Source organism: Melopsittacus undulatus, chromosome 7 (assembly GCF_012275295.1).
Source record: "Melopsittacus undulatus isolate bMelUnd1 chromosome 7, bMelUnd1.mat.Z, whole genome shotgun sequence".
Taxonomy (NCBI): domain Eukaryota; kingdom Metazoa; phylum Chordata; class Aves; order Psittaciformes; family Psittaculidae; genus Melopsittacus; species Melopsittacus undulatus.
Genome location: NC_047533.1, coordinates 63,022,895 through 63,039,405, shown reverse-complemented (window position 1 = coordinate 63,039,405; position 16,511 = coordinate 63,022,895). Strand labels below are relative to the sequence as shown.

At 39.4% G+C, this 16,511-nt stretch overlaps 1 protein-coding gene across 2 annotated transcripts in view; it reads left to right on the top strand.

Annotated features, from left to right (window-relative positions):
• Positions 1-16,189, top strand: part of MMAA (metabolism of cobalamin associated A) — a 28,216-nt gene extending 12,027 nt beyond the window's left edge. The window contains exons 2-8 of one of the 2 annotated variants that reach the window (XM_034064569.1): positions 3,905-4,058; positions 9,852-10,327; positions 11,405-11,527; positions 12,916-13,086; positions 13,382-13,467; positions 14,049-14,198; positions 15,833-16,189. In XM_034064569.1, coding sequence (XP_033920460.1) covers positions 9,907-10,327; positions 11,405-11,527; positions 12,916-13,086; positions 13,382-13,467; positions 14,049-14,198; positions 15,833-16,120 — 1,239 coding nt within the window. In that variant the 5' untranslated portion in view covers positions 3,905-4,058; positions 9,852-9,906 and the 3' untranslated portion in view covers positions 16,121-16,189. Of the gene's footprint in view, positions 1-3,904; positions 4,059-8,872; positions 9,077-9,851; positions 10,328-11,404; positions 11,528-12,915; positions 13,087-13,381; positions 13,468-14,048; positions 14,199-15,832 lie in introns of those variants that run through there. The other variant, XM_005146564.3, reaches the window with a different exon arrangement.
• The last annotated feature ends 322 nt before the right edge of the window (positions 16,190-16,511 follow it).

Genomic DNA, 16,511 nt, shown 5'->3' with positions numbered 1-16,511 from the left:
TGGTTGGAAGGGGTTTTTTTGTTAAAGATGTTGCTCTTTAACAAAAAGGTCTTCATAGCCAAGTATTTGGTATAAAATATTAGAAGCTTTTTTAAAGACAAAATCAAGATTCCATCAAGAAACTTCTCATTCCCCAAATAATTCTGCTGGTTTGATCCTTTGAGTTTTCACTCATTCCATCTTTTTCAGAATAAAAGGTACAAGAACTTCACAGCAGAAGGGGATGGTGAGGGTGTAGAGACTCTCCAACGAAAGGGGTCTTCTTGAATACTTTTAATGCAACACTATCAATTTCTGCTTATCCTCTTAGGTAATTTTTAAGATCTAATGGGTCTCTGAGACCTCCACTACTGGCAACTGTCATCCTCACTGAAGTACTCAGCACCAGTTTACTGTGTTCTAGCATCAGTCTTATTACATGAGAAGGAAATAGCACTAGGAATATATTCTCCTGGAACAAGCAGCAAACAAGGGCAAGAAATGGTGCGCACACACACACACACACATACACACATATATATTATATATGTAACAAAACCTTGTATGGGTGTTCCTGTGTTAATTTTCTAAAGTTTGACAGTTTGAATAGTCAGCCTCTGGCTGAGCACAGAATTTAGAGTTGGAGCACTGCTGGACATTGGTATAGCCGCTAGTAGAAACAAGCAGAAAATCTGAGTCTAGACCAGATTAGGGATATATACATAGATACAAAACCAGAACATTTGGAAAGAACTAGATACAGCTTTTGTCATCTGACTGCTGGTGTTTGTTTCCACAGCACTGTGAGAAAGGCCATCCAACATGGCTGATAGTTCAGCTTTAATGAAATAGCCGTTTTTTTAATGCTGAGAAGCTTAAATAAAATAGTTGATGAGGAAAAAGATCAGTTGTTCAGTCTGTCTCATCTACTGAAATTGCAGAGCATCAAATAAATAGTTGAATCTGGTCTGAAAAGGACGAAGGATGCTGATGACCAAGAGCCATCTCTGGTGAATATAGCAGGTATATTTAGTGTGAGGTGTCCCTGCCCATGGCAGGGGGGTTGGAACTAGATGATCTTAAGGTCCTTTCCAACCCTGACTATTCTATGATTCTATGATTCTCAACAATAAAACATTAAGTCCTTTAACACTGACCTATGCAGGAAGGTCATATAAAGTTTTCAGTTTGCGCCTCACACTGATACTCTGAAAGGTGTCTTAACACAGAAACAGAACTACTGGTTAAAATATATGCTTTGTATTTCATTTCTGGTTTATGTGGGAATGAAGATGACATTCCTATGTTACGTAGAGATCCCTGACTTACTGCAGCAGCTGTAGAGAAGGCAACAGCAAAATCCTGCTGGAAGGTAAAAAACTCACTGTAAAGGACTCCTAAATAGGGTTATAGCCACTTGCTGCTAGTCTTCTGCGAGTAACTCTCCAAAACAAAACTGAGATGGAATTCATGCTGGCAGAGATGTGACTTTTATATTTTATATTCTGAAGCCTACTGAATGCACTCAGAATAGGTGTTCAATGTGTTTAAGTTCCTCAGGTTGTTAAAAATCTGCCATGGCCAAACAGGGTAGATTTACCATGGGGATGAAATAATACTGAATTCCTTTATGTTCAGAATACATCCAAGCTGCGTGATGAAAATACATAGCGCTAGCTTCCCCTTCTGGCCAAAAGAAGTAAGTGATCCTGAAGGCGAGAGTCACACGAATTATTTCCGTTTTACTTCTATGTGCTAAACACTAGTTTTTAGAGAACAAATTAATGCTTAACTACCACTGAGGAAGGGAAGTACTGGTGGAACATCTTTGCTGCTTGCAACATAATACAATGATGTATTGAAATGGCTTAATTTGGAAAGCAATTAGACAAAAATACCAACTTCTGGACAGAAGGATTCCTGGTGTCCCTTCTAGACCCCTATTTGGTGCTAGAAATAAATATTCTACTGCTTTTCATATTCTGTATGCTAATTTTCTCTATGCAGTTGCATCAGCTGTGACTGTACCTTTGTCTTGAGTTTGGGGCTTTTTTGTCTTATTTAAAAATTCTCTCAATTCTATGGCACAACATTTTGTAACATCAGCATACGCTTTGTAAATGCAGAGCATACTAGCATAAAGGTGTTTATTTTGTGGTATAAAGCAACAACACACAACATGATCCAATACTCTTTTAACAAGCCCTTTTCAAGTTAGTTTGATAGCCTTTCACAATGTTGTATGACTATGTTTCTGGATATTTAGATTATATAACATTGAATTTTAGCCGAATCTTTCCTCTCTGTAATTTTGCCTCCTGTCTGTTACATCTGCCTGGAAAAATAGCACATTTAAATGACTAAACAATTTTGCATTATAAAAAGACTAGAGTCTTGTTTTAGTGGGCATTTTGGAGAGTGAATATGCAAATACAACATACATGCACACACATACAGGCATCCCAGAGAAACACAAGCTTTCTGCGTGATAAAATGACAGCCTCATTTAAGTGCAGGAAATGGGCTTCCCTGTTCATTCCACGGGTTTGGTCCAAATTGGAAACACTCAGGCTTTCATATATTTCATTCTTGAATCTTGATTATCAGATTTATCATGGGCTTGGTTTTCCTCTTCATCTTGGCTGTAAGTGTCATTCTGGAACTGAAAATGTGTTTTGATACGTTTTGCTGCAATGTTATGTTCCTATGGACAATTCTACCCACTATCTCACTTCCACCAATTGTGGTTATCACCTGCTTTTGAAGCACTCGGTGCAGGGATAGTGAGACAAAGACCTCTGAGTACTGATGCTGTTGCAGATGCAGGGAAGAACACTTGAATGCAAGAAAGATTATGTCTTTACTCTTAATGTTTGAGTTGTCTACAACAGTAAACTAAGTTATGCATTCATTGTTCATTCCTTGCCCTGATGTATCCTTCACCTTGTGAACTAAGGCAATTCACATTTTGGTGTATAGCATTTTGCTTATTTCATATTCACTTAAATCTTTAGCACTGGGAAGAAGGAAGATTGTACTTAGTCACTTGAAAGTGTCAGTCCTCTGCTCCTGTCTTTGTCAGCTGCTACAGAACTTACAAATTGCAGCCGATCAAGCCTTTCCTTAAGCGAAAAGTAGCTAGGAATGGAAGTGCTTTGTTACAGTCAAGCATTGGGTTGTATTACGCTTCTTATGTTTGCTAGCATACTTGCTATGGTTCCATTGCTGCATTTGAAAATAATCAGGAGGAAGCAATTAATTATTTCCTTTTCAGCTGTGCAATAATGAACTACATGAGAAATATTTTGATACCATGAGTCACTGGTGGCTAAAAACATGCTCTTTAAGCCAAGCTTTCTTAATTGAGCCAATGCTTACTTTATTGAGAGAAAAAAATTAGCATTTTACTGGTAATTGACTTGCCCTTCCAGGTTTATAATTCTAACAATGAATCGGTCTTGCAGAGTGTTATTTAACTTGCTTTTACAACAAGCAGACTATATGAATAATATTTGGGGTTTTTTTTTTCCCCATATACTGATTTTTTTTCTAAGAAGTGTCAACATTTACAGAAAGAGTAACTACTTTTATAAGAAAATATTTTTAATGTGTTCTCTCTCTGTGTCATTTTATATCAGGCATTTCATCATGAACGAACTAAAAAACTTGTGCATAAGCAGTAGAAAACTTTCCTGTAATGGCTGATGCCATTACTAATTTGCAATCATAGCTCAGTTCATACCAACTAAAAACCACTGAAGTCACTGCCATAAGGTTTTGTGAAGAAACTTCAACCTCCGTTATTTATAAAAATGTTACATGAATATAAACCATAATTGCTGAAGATTAATTTTTCCTCTTCTTTTTTCAGATAACTCTCTTGTAGGTCTCGGCCAAAGCTCAACGTTCAAATCTCTTTTTCCAGGTTCTCAGACAGCTCTGACAACGCTGTGGCTCCTCACTAGCACTTTGTAAGCTGCTGATACTACAGAGCTGTGGTAAAGTTTTGTCTCCAGACCTAGCCAGGGAGCTGACTTGCTGCTCTGTCCCGGACTTTGCAGTAAAACCTTCCAATGCAGGTATGCAGTAAACACCTGCTTGTATAGCTGTTAGTGAGCTTTTGGGGAGATTTGTTTCTTTTGCGCTGTTTCCTTGCCTGGGTCACAAATGCAAAATCTGAGGCCTGGATTTATGCTGCATTTAAACAGGCAAACTTTCAGCTTTGAATATGCTTTCCATTGTTTTTATTTCAGGTGTTCAGTTATCTTTTAAAAAGAGGCTGGAGCAAGTGCTAAGACTGTTCTTAAAACGCTAATGGTCTTTACTGAAAATGAGACTGTAATCACCAGTTACCTTGCTTAGGACAACAGGGGATAGCTTTAAGCTGAAAGAGGGTAGATTTAGATTAGATACTGTGAAGTCCTTCAGTATGAGAATGGAGAGACACTGGCACAGGTTGCCCAGAGAAGCTGTGGCTGCCCCATCCCTGGCAGTATTCAAGGCCAGGTTGGAGGGCCTTTGAGCAACCTGGTCTAGTGGAAGCTGTCCGTGCCCATGGTAGGGGTAGTTGAAACTGGATGATCTTTAAGGTCCCTTCCAACCCAAACCATTCTATGGTCCTATGATTAGTGTTGCACTGCAAAGAGGAGACTGGTTCAATGTTCTCTGCTTGGGTGAATCTGAAATGAATTGAGGGCTGTCCTCTGATATAAAGGACAAATGGTCATTCAGCTGCTGCTATAGTTTCAGCTCTACAGTCGCAGGGTAGTTATTCTGTATCTTGGCTAAACCTGACATGCAGGTAAGATTTAACCCTCACTATAAATGGACACTTGTTTGTTGTTCTCGTCAGCTGTTGTAAGGATGCAGTGGAGGAGACCCCTCATTTCTCCTGTGCAATGGGAGACAATGGCTATGGCTCATAGCTGCAGAAGGAGAAGTGGTGCAGTGCTGGTTCCTGGGGATGGAGGGACAGGCAGGTGTGTTCAACAGGATGGACCCTGATGGAGTTGTCAATATGTGCTATGTCAGCCAAATTTCTAATATAGTTTAAGAAATATCTTGGGCTTTTCCTTTGACTGCTTGTAATAACAATAAATGCATGAGTTTAGTTCACTCATACTAGCCAAGAACTTGCATTTGCAAGTGAGCAGAGTGGACTAATACAGAACAGAGAAATGCTGGGGGAAGAGAGAGAGTGAAAGCATCCAGGTGTTAGACTGCAAGTACGATGTGAGTAGTCAGCATAGGAATTGCCACTGAATTTGTATTCCTGAATGAGAAGTTCATTTTGCAATAAGGCATAATGGAGAAGGAGATTTGGGAGCATGGCAGAGCCTTCTTTAACACTTTTTGCATCCTCACTGGAGGAGAAAAAAACAATGAGATAAAACTTCATCACTCAAAAATCATGACCTCTTCCTGAAAGTGATGCAAATTTCATAGTTCTGTAACCATAACCAGTATTGACTGTAGTAGGGATGCCAGACACTTTAACATAAAGATGGAAGGACCAATAAAGAGTGTGGAATACAAGTACATCTTTACATGTTCAGGGAAAAGCTGGTAAGTTTCAAGCTGATGCTGTTTATTTAATTCCAATGATTATTTGTCCTGCTGTAATTTCATTTAGATCATAAAGTGTTAGTTTTGTATCTGCCTTTGCAGCACGTTGCTTACAGCCCTGTCTATGAACATATTAAATATCACTGTGATAGTAATGTGCACACAGATTACTTTGGGTCTCCTTAAAAAGGAAGTGGATGGAGCAGGGAAATTGGAGTGCTGCCAGAGAGGGAAAGAAAAAATACAACTAAAACTTGTATTAAAGTTAGACAGTTAGACAAAATGTAATTTTTCATGGTGGAATTCAGCAAAGATGCTAATGTTAATACTGTTCCTGCTGTGATAATTTACAGAAGGTTCCTTTTCTATAATTTTATGATTGGGATTCAGTAGCATAATTTGTCTGAAGGTTTTTGCCTCTCTACACCCTTGCTCCATGGCACACTTTACAGGATGCTTGATTTAGTACTGGTGCAGAAGTAAAACTGACATTTCATGAGTAACCAGCAGTACCATTTTCTTTAACATCTGGGGTAGATTTGCAGCAAGGAGGCTATATCAGATAATTTTCCTTAAATCTTGGACAGGTTTGCAGACTGCGATAGAATAAGCACAGGATGCACATTTTTATTCTTCTGACACCCCTGGGGGAAAAGAAGGCAAGAGAAAACAAAATGAAAGATGACTTAAATTTGAAATAAAAAAACACTCAAACCAAACAACCCAAAACAACACAACCCCCCCAAAAGAAAATACCTCAAAACCAACCAACCAACCCAAACCAACCAACCAAAAAAACAACAATTTTTTAAAAAGGGAGAGAAACAAAGAGGGTGATGCGAAAAGCTACTGAAGTATGCTCCTGAACAACTCAGCCACAATGTTAAGTGAATTAGTATTGACCAGGTAAAGGAACACATAAGCCAAGAGAGCTCCATATGTTGAAGATTAGAAAGCACAAGAACATTCCGTCTGACCAAAATTCATAAAGATCAAAAAAAGATATGTTTGGCCGCATACACTAAAAAATGGCAGGAGAAGCATAAGAGCTGTATTCAGAGCACTGGAACAGGTTGCCCAGGGGGGTTGTGGAGTCTCCTACGTTGGAGATATTCAAGGCCCACCTGGACAAGTTCCTGTGTGATGTATTCTAGGTTACCCTGCTCTTGCAGGGGGGTTGGACTAGATGATCTTTCGAGGTCCCTTCCAACCCTTGGGATTCTGTGATTCCGTGATATATGACAGAATGTAGATTAAAGAGACTCTAGATGTAGTCCAACTTCTAAGGAAATACTCTGCCTATTCTGAAAGAGGTTAGAGTAAGATAAAACCAGAGATGGTAGAAGAGGGCACAATTTTAGGAAAACTGCATAACCTCTATTCCAGAATACTGAAAGAAGAGGTGTGTAATTGACAATGGGGGACTATAGTCGCTGAATGGAGAAAAGCAAACTTATTGAATAATGGAGTTGAAGGCAAAAGGGAAAAAAAGAGGTCACATGAACAATTTGGATTTCTACATCTCACCAGTGGGTAAGGTCTAGAAAATGATTCTTATAGGAAGACTACTCTAAAACACCTACATGCTTGTGTACAGTCACATCAGATTGGTAGTGCAACTGACGGACTTTATAAAATAGCAGAAGTTTTCTTCTTAATTGCTGAATGCACAATTTAATCTCATTCCTATTATTCCAGTCCACAAGATTATCATAGACAAGAGAACTGAACAATCCACTGTCCTCTTCAGAACTGACAAAACGTGCAATTTTATTTACACATTCATCTAGTTCTTGTGATAAGGTCAATGACAAAAGTATTCAAGATGAAAGCACACAAAGTGGAATAAAATGCAGGATCAATGATCTGTGATGAAATCCCAGCAAATGCATTTTTTCTTGGTGGTGCTGTTATTAAAATAGCAGGGATGTGCTACATAGGTTTAAGCACAGCAGTTGAATCGCAGAACCTGGGGAAACTTATTTAAGGAAGAGATGATAGTGATACATGCTAGCTCTGAAGAATAAAGATCTGGTTAAACAAAATGACTTACACAAGTCTGTTTTGAAGAGGGATCATTGTCTCTTTCTGCTGTGGTTTCATAACATGCTGATAGGACACAAAATTGCACGTTTTCTCAACTCTGAAGAACAGATTGTTCAATTCTCTGTCTATGATAGTCTTGTGGACCAGAATAATAGGCATGAGATTAAATCATGCATTCAGCAGTCAGGAACAAAACTTTTGTTATTTCATACAGTCCATGAGTTGCACTGCTGATCTGATAGGACTGTGAACAAGTCTGATGCATTCTAGAAAAGCGCTAGTATCACTGTAAGGCACTAGTAACAGCTCAGCAGCCAGTTATGTGCATTCCTATTTACTGGAAATAAACGGATGTACAAAAGTGGTGGTAGGGTGACTAGAGAAATCATTAAAAAAATCAACATTCCACAAAAGGAATTCAGGTTTGTTTAACTTAGCAAAATGAAAACTGAAGTGTGATTTAATAAACATATGTGCAGGTTGGGTTTAAGCATTTCTTCCACCTTCCTACAACCTGAAATGAAATCACGGAATAGCAAATTGTCATGCACAAATTCAAAGTGGGTATTTTATAAGATTTCAAACCAGGAGCAAAATGATCATTTGCAACATCCTTCCTCGTAAGAACAGCTCAAATAAATTGGTATTATATTGGCATGGAAGTTTGTGTACTCACGCAATAACCAGATTTGAGTTTGAAGTGTATCTCCAAAGAGAGGTATTTGGTTGTCACTGTTGTGTTCCTACAGTGTCTTTCTTTGATCTTTAGCATTCCTTCAAAGTTTATTTTTGCCCTGACTGTGTTTATTAGTTGGTTTCTGAGATAGCCAAGGTGTTGGATTAGTGTTTAGGGTCACCCTTTGATGTGGAAGTCTTGCTTAGGGCATGCTGCAACATTGGGCATTGTCTCCTGTGCACAGTAGGGGGAGTGTCTCTCTCTCTCAACGTTCAATTTATGTCAGCCGCTGACATTCTGCCTTGGTACGAGCGATCAACCAGGTGCCTCTTTAGTCCCACGGTGCCCTCTGTTTTGCCTGAAGGCGCATTACTGGAGACAGGGAGGGTGAAGGAGATGCTCCTGACATCAGGAATGTTGTCCCGCTGGACCCCGTTGCGGGGCGGGGGATCCGCCAGCCTCTAGCTAGGAGCCGCCTCACGGCCGCAGCACCATAGAGTGCAGCCTCAGCGTAAACCGCCAGCATGGCAGCGGCGCGGCGAGTTCCTCTCCCCGTGCAGCGCGCTTCCGGCTCACCGGGAGGGCGTCACTTCCCCGGGGAGGGGCTGCAGCCGCTGGGTGTCTGCGGGGGGTCCCCGAGAGGCAGGGCAGGGAAGGGGGATCCTCAGCTGCTTCCTCGGGTGAGGAGGACCCTCCCGCAGCAGCCCTGTCTCCCCAGGGGTTCGGAGAGGAGCTTTCGTGAGAGAGCGGCCAGTTAACCTGCGGAGGGCCTCTGCGTAGGCCGAGCGGCAGGCGGTCAGCCGTGCTGAGGTGCGTCAGGGCAGGGGTTGTTCAGCCTGGAAAAGGCTCCAGGGAGATCTTAGAGCAGCTCCAGTGCCTAAAGGGGCCAGCAAGAAAGCTGGAGAAGGACGAGAAGGGGAAATGGCGTTAAACTGGAAGAAGGGAGATTTAGATTAGACATTAGGAAGGAATTCTTTACTATGAAGTCGGTGAGACACTTGCACGGGTTGCCCAGAGAAGCTGTGGCTGCCTCATCCCTGGCAGTGTTCAAGGCCAGGTTGGATGGGGTTTTGAGCAACCTGGTCTAGTGGAAGGTGTCCCTGCCTGTGTCAGGGGGTTGGAACTCTAAGGTCCCTTACAACCCAAACCATTCTGTGATCTTTTGTTCTTGTGTATTGCATGTCTTTTTAATATCTTTTTTCCTGGAATTTTCCTGCAAAAAACTCATCTTGTGTAATTGTTTTAAAACTTTTGCAGCAGCAAAAGTAGGATATACAGTAATTTCAGTAAGCGTAAGAGTTGGCTTGGTTGGCTTGTACCTGTTTTTTTAGGCTGCTGTGTGCTTTTAGAGGCTGTCTTCTTTAAAAGTGCTTTTTATTTATCTGCTTACTTATAAAAACAATAGTTTCTTAAGTATGATAATAAATTCTGTACTATTCAAGATTTGAAAACTCATTTTTGTTCTGTATTTTCAATAGAAAGAGGGAACTGTCTTGTTTAAAAGAGTAAGTATGGATAAAATAAAAGCTGATGACTGGCATTTGAGTGCTTAGAAGGAAGTAAAAATGTTCTTCTTTCTCTTTAGGTTGTCTACAAACAGAATTGAACTGGTATCTCTGATACTTCTAATTCCAAACAAGATGAAGATCCCATCTTTGCTGCTGAGATTCCCTCATTGTTGTTTCTCTAGAAGAGCTTACTTCCCGAACTTTCATTTCACTTCCAGAGTGGATTTCCTGTGCATTGCATCTCTTACGCCAGCACAGCACTATCAAACAAAATGGATATCTTCATCAAACAGTTTGAGGAGAGAGCTGAGTCAGCAGATGGCCCCTGACCAGCAAGTAGAGGAACTTTCTGACAGAGAACAAAGACTCGTAGACAGACTTTACAGTGGACTAATCCAGGGTCATAGAGCCTGTTTAGCAGAATCCATTACACTTGTAGAATCAACTCAGAGTAGGAAGAAGAAAATAGCACAGGTGCTCCTTCAGAAGGTATTATACTACCACAGGGAACAAGAAAAGTTAAATCAAGGAAAGCCACTTGCCTTTAGAGTGGGTTAGTCCTTTTACGTCTGTCCGGTAGTTGCTTTGGTGGGATTAGAGACCACACGTTTCATTATCACAATTGTTCTTTAAGCATCATGGTCTGTAGTCTTGGATTGTTGGCTTCTGGTGGTTTGTAACCAATCTAGATCACTTCAGCTGTCCAGCAGAATTACAGACTGAGCTGGGAAATGCTTTTGAAAAGCTCTATAAATTACCTTTGCTTCCTGGGGGGTATGTTATTTGGCTTATTTTTTATAACTATTACAAACTGATATATTAGGTAGTTGGCAGATAGATACCACTGTTATATACACTTAGATAGTGCAGGATGTATTTCAGCAGACCTGGCCTTTACCTGAAGAAAGTGTTTTCTCAAATACTTCCTGAATCCCTGTTTCAGTCTACAAAAGGAAAAACATGTTCCTTCCTGTTTTATAGCCTTACTTTAAAGCAGCTTGCTTTTCAGCTGAGGAGTCTTGAATCTGGTTCTCTTGTAAATTATAAAATACTTTGCCCTTGCAAAGAGATGGGTGACTAAATTATACAATGGCCAGCTGTCATCTCTTGTATGTGTGCAAAGGTAGTGAGAGCAAGAACTTGGGCATGGGAGTGAGAAATCATGGGAGTGAGTGGTCATAATCTTAGTTTGCATGCTTTGACATGCAAGTAAGTTGCTTCATGTTTTGAAATAACAGCTCTTCAGGGTAAGGGCTTTTGCTTTTAGAATGCTTCTTTTAGAAATAGTAAATCTGAAAAGTTGCTACTTAGGATAAGATATTTTGAAGTTCAGAAGGAAAAAATCAGTAAAAATAAACTTACTTGGAGGGGAAGAACAACCAAAAACTGGAATGTTCTGTTGGTATGGGTAGGATGAGAGGTGGTGAAGTGAGTACTGCTATGTTGCAAGGACCAAGGTAGTGTATTTCAAGTCAAATTACAACTGCTTAGTTGTGGTGTAGTGTCCATTTGCCTTTGTTGTGATACTGTGTTAAAGTATGAATTGTTACCAAATTAGATGTTGTTTTTTTGTGTTGTATTTATTTGATTAACAAAACTTTTTTTTTTTCTTTCTAATGTAATTATTTAGGGTTATCTGGTCCCCCTGGTGCTGGGAAATCAACTTTCATAGAATGCTTTGGGAAGATGCTTACAGAAAGAAAATACAAAGTGTCTGTGCTGGCTGTAGACCCTTCCTCTAGTACAAGTGGTGGTGAGTGTGAACTGAAGCTTGTTTCATGTTTCTAATACCCTTTCAACTATAGGAGTCTCTCTTTGGGTCAAATGGAGGGAAATTTTGGGCCTTTTAAAAGTAAAATATTAAAAATGTTGGATCAAGTTTTCTTTTTTCCCCATGTGATATGAAATTGCGAAATGCGTATTGCTATCCTAACTTTGTCAGGGTTCCTCTCTTCCAGTCTCTCAATGTTGCCTTACAACTTCTGGTCTGAAACTTTAGATAGCCATGGTTTTCTTTCTCTAGCAGCATTTATCTATCTATTTTCCCGTGAATGAAGGAGTAGAAGGGCACTCATTTCTGCTTGAATTTCAGCAGTGGCAATGCTGATCACTGGACAGGAAGCATGTGCTAATTTAAAACTATTTAAAGGATGCTACAATCCAGACATGTAGATCAGGTTGGATTTTAGAACATTCATTAGTTCTTCTCAATAAGCATTTTTTGATTTCTTTTACTCTACTGGTTTCTAAGTCTCCTGGTGCAGTGTCATTGACCATTTGTCTGACTTGTACCTTAACTTTTTTTTTCTAAATATACAATTCTTCAAAGTTGTGTGACTGTAATCTGTCACTCTTAAATAAAAAATTGTAGGGAAATTATAGGCTAACCATGCCTTAATTAATGATCTCTCTGACATAAACAATAAAGCCTTGATTTTGATATTTTTCTAATGGGCAGTGGAAATATCATTCCTTTTTCCAGCTTCTCCACTGTTACAGAAGATGCTGCAACGTTTATGAATTAAAAAAAAAAACCCTTCAGGATTGCAGTGACCTGTAGCTGAGGCGATGTTCTTGAATGTGTACAGTCAAGATGCATTTTGGAATAGCAAAATATTATAGCAGGACTGCACCAATTCAAAGAATTGAGCATCTCTCATCTTTTGGAATGTGCATCATAGGTGGAGATCTCACTGAATCCCATTTAAAGTTTGGATGAATAGAAGGAAGGCAGGGATGTATGTCAGCCTTCTTAAAAACATAACAATAGACCATCAAGATGTATCGGAATCATAAGGTAGTCACCTGTCCCTTTGGAGAGAAACAGCAAAGATTTACTTGTGTGGCCTGCTCTGTATAGACCTCAACAAAAGCCATTCAGGTTCATTCTGACCTAGAACAAATTCTTCATGTTTAGTAGCAGCAAGGACTGCTAGCACCCTTCCAGCACCCTTCTGCTAGACAGAAGAACCAGGCAGTAACTTTATAGTCCTCAACGAAGTCTTGAGCAACTGTTACTGGGATATTCTTATTTGACTGACTTTGTCCAAGAGATCAGTCTCTTCTCATTTATTAGGGGATGGGAGGGGAAAGTTTAGCTGTCTTGCACTTTTAAAAATCATTCAATGTTACATGTTTAAGGTTCTCTCTTGGGTGATAAAACACGGATGACTGAGCTATCAAGGGACATGAATGCATACATCAGACCATCTCCAACCAGAGGAACTCTCGGAGGTGTAACAAGGACCACAAATGAAGCCATTCTGCTGTGTGAAGGAGGTGGCTACAATGTTGTTCTTGTAGAAACAGTAGGTATGTGTTTAAGGTTTTAATTAGCCTGTTGTGATCTCTAAAGGTGTGTTACTAGACGCGTACTTCCATCCTTGATTTTGCTCATGCTTTTGTACATGATAACTAGTTGAAAATTAATGCCCATTCTGTCGATTTTCTAGTCCTGTATGTTTTGTAAAAACTGTTGTGTTTTCTGTTGTCTCTGTTTTGTTAGTGGGATTTGTTCATGGTGCAATTCTAGGATCTGTCATGATTACTGTCATTAATGTGACTGAAAGCTTGCAATAAATGCTAAACTCTGGATTTAATTTTTTAGGTGTGGGACAGTCAGAATTTGCTGTGGCTGATATGGTCGATATGTTTATATTGCTGCTACCACCTGCAGGTGGAGATGAATTACAGGTACTTTTCAGTTTCTCTTATTTATGTATTGCCAGGGACTAGAAAGAGAAACTTAAACCCAGGATGTATCTGTGCAGAATGTCCATAGTCAATAGTGTTCTGTAAGTTACACTGGCGACTACTGAAGTCTTTTCAGTGTTTTACCAAATTGCACAGTTAGGATCTGATATCAGCCCCTGACTTTGGAAGTATTAGACTGTAAAATTACGATACTCTGACTTATTTTGGCCTATTTACTACTTATATATTGGAGGGTGGCTTTGTAGTGCAGGAAAACAGAAATCAGTATAAATAGGTTTTCAGACTTGGTCATATTTTGGTTAAACTAAAGTCTCTACCTGTGAAATAGGTTATCATGTAAACTCCAATATCCATGTCTAGGGTTCTTGGGTCAAAGTAGAGTCATAACGAGTAACAGCTGAGGCCGTTGGTGCTACTCTTGCATGACTAACTCATGCCCATATAAAAAAGTCAGAAAGAGCCACTAGAAAGAAATAAAGCATTTTGACATGCTTTTTGTGATAAATCACCATGTCACAGTCCTTCTGGGTATTCATGATTTCTCTCCCTGTTGCATTTAGGGTATCAAACGAGGTATAATTGAGATGGCAGATCTAGTTGCTATAAATAAAGCTGATGGTGATTTAGTTGTGCCTGCACGGAGAATACAAGCTGAATATGTTAGCGCTATGAAGCTGCTTCGCAGACGTTCAAAGGTTTGGAGACCAAAGGTTTGTGTACTTCATTATGGTTTATGTGGGATTTTGGGTGTGGTTTTGTTTCGTTTGATGGTGGTGGGCTGTTTGTTCCCCTCTTTCCTCCCCTTACCCCCCAGTGCTGAATGAGTTAGGATTGTTATCCTCTCATCTAGCTATACTAGTCTCCCTGGGCTCTTTGATCAAAATTTCAGTTCTGTTGTTTACACCGTGCTAGAGTTGATTGCTGCTGTTTCTGTTTCACCTCTGGTCTCAGGGTGCACTATATGAAACACTGTTCAAAGCCAGTCCTGCTCCCTATGATTTTTGTCCCGAGCTACACTCTCAGCACCAGCAGACCTACTGGTAACATCATAGTGGTACAAGCTTGTCTTGCTTTTTATAAACTATACATATCTTAAAATGTCCCATAAGCTATTTCTCCCTCTTTCATAACTGAAGCTTATGATTATTTTTGTTCTTTCATGTGTTCATGTGCTTTCTTTATTGCTTTAGTTTTTTTTTTATTATTTCACACATAATGAAAGTTTTGGGGCAAGGACCTCATCTACTTGTGTATGCAGTGTCTAGATTATTGGAATTGTCATCCTGTGGGCCTTTAGTTTTAATGCAGTATTAAGTCTATCAAAAGGTTATGGTAAAGTGTAAGGAAAAGATTCAGTACTAATTTTTAGTCTGTGTATATAAAATAAGCACACACATACTCTCTCACTCCTTTTATTTAGATGTGTATATATAAAGGGCCTTTTATAGATAGGGTGTATATATATATATACCATATATATACACATATATATATATGTGTGTGTATATATATACACACCCTACCCTGGTATTAAAATTGACCTATTGAATGAAGTCTAAATCAGCAGGACTGCTTGAAGGCTAGCCATCATTTTGTAATTTTTGTTTCTAGATCTGAGGAGAGCTCACATGATAAATGTGAGCCAAAATAACTGTTTGAGACAAGTGAATTAAACAGGTTATCAGAAATTTCTTTCAGTGATCGCAGTGTCTGAAAACTTAAAGAAATAAAATACTGATATGTAGGGGCTGTATGCTATCCATTAGATTGGGGAAAGAGAGACTCTTAAAAAAAAAACAACAACAAAAAACACCCCGCCACAAACAAAAAAACCCCGAAACCTAACTATTTCATTTAAAGGATCATGTTGGATATCTGAAATATTTTTGGCAGAATAAATTTCTAGTCTAGAACGCATACGCAAAACCCAAAACGTAGTCTAAATACATCCTTTCTGGAATAGTTTAAGTGCAAAAGACTAGCTGCCAGGGAATATCTACCAGAATAAGTAATTAACTCTACATTGAAGTAAAATGGCACCACTATAACTTAGCTAAAGAACTCATTAAAAAGGATTCTTACTCATTATACAAGCAGTTGAACAAGGCCTATTTACCCCAAATGCTGCGGATCTTGGGGTCCCCTGACAGTTGGTAGAATTCCAATTCTGAGACCTTTAAAAAAAGTAAGCAGCACAAAGCTGCTTATAGCTTCATGAAGTGAGTGTACTGAAGTAAGCTTGCCTGATCCATTTCTTAATTTTCATACAATCTTACTTGCTGCAGTAATTGAAACCTCAAACCCATTAGTTACTTGCCTTTAAAAATTCTTCTGAATCAAACAGGTAATGCGCATCTCTGCCAAAACTGGAGAAGGTATCTCAGATATGTGGGATAAAATGACAGAATTCCGTGACCTCATGCTCACAAGTGGCGAATTGATTGCCAAACGACGGAAGCAGCAGAAAGTGTGGATGTGGAATCTCATCCAAGAAAATATGTTGGAACATTTCCGGAGTCACTTGGCAGTCAAGGATAAGATTCCACTTCTAGAAGAAAAAGTTCTTCGTGGTGTCTTGTCACCTGGGCTAGCAGCTGACCTGCTACTGAAAGCCTTCAAAGATAGTCTCTAAGCATTATATTCTACTTTGCTCTTATTAAGTGCTTTATGTAAATATGAACATTAAATACAGTTTTTGTATGTGTGGATTCTAATGTTTCACTACAGCAGACATTAGTAGAATACCTATCCAGTACTCTGAAAGAAAAATACTGTAGGATTTTGTACATTCGACAACCATGACAAATCCAGTCACTACAGACTTACTGGAAAAAAATGCATTTTGAAGTCTAATTTGTAGACACTACAGACCCACTGATCAAACATCTCTGCCCATGTCAAAACGTGATTTGGGGAGGACTGGAGAGAAAGGTTTGTGGAGGGCTGGAGAGAAAGGTTTGTGGAGGTGCAGAGTTTTGTTTCAATTATGGACCATCTTAGAGCAACTGACACCACAGCTCTCC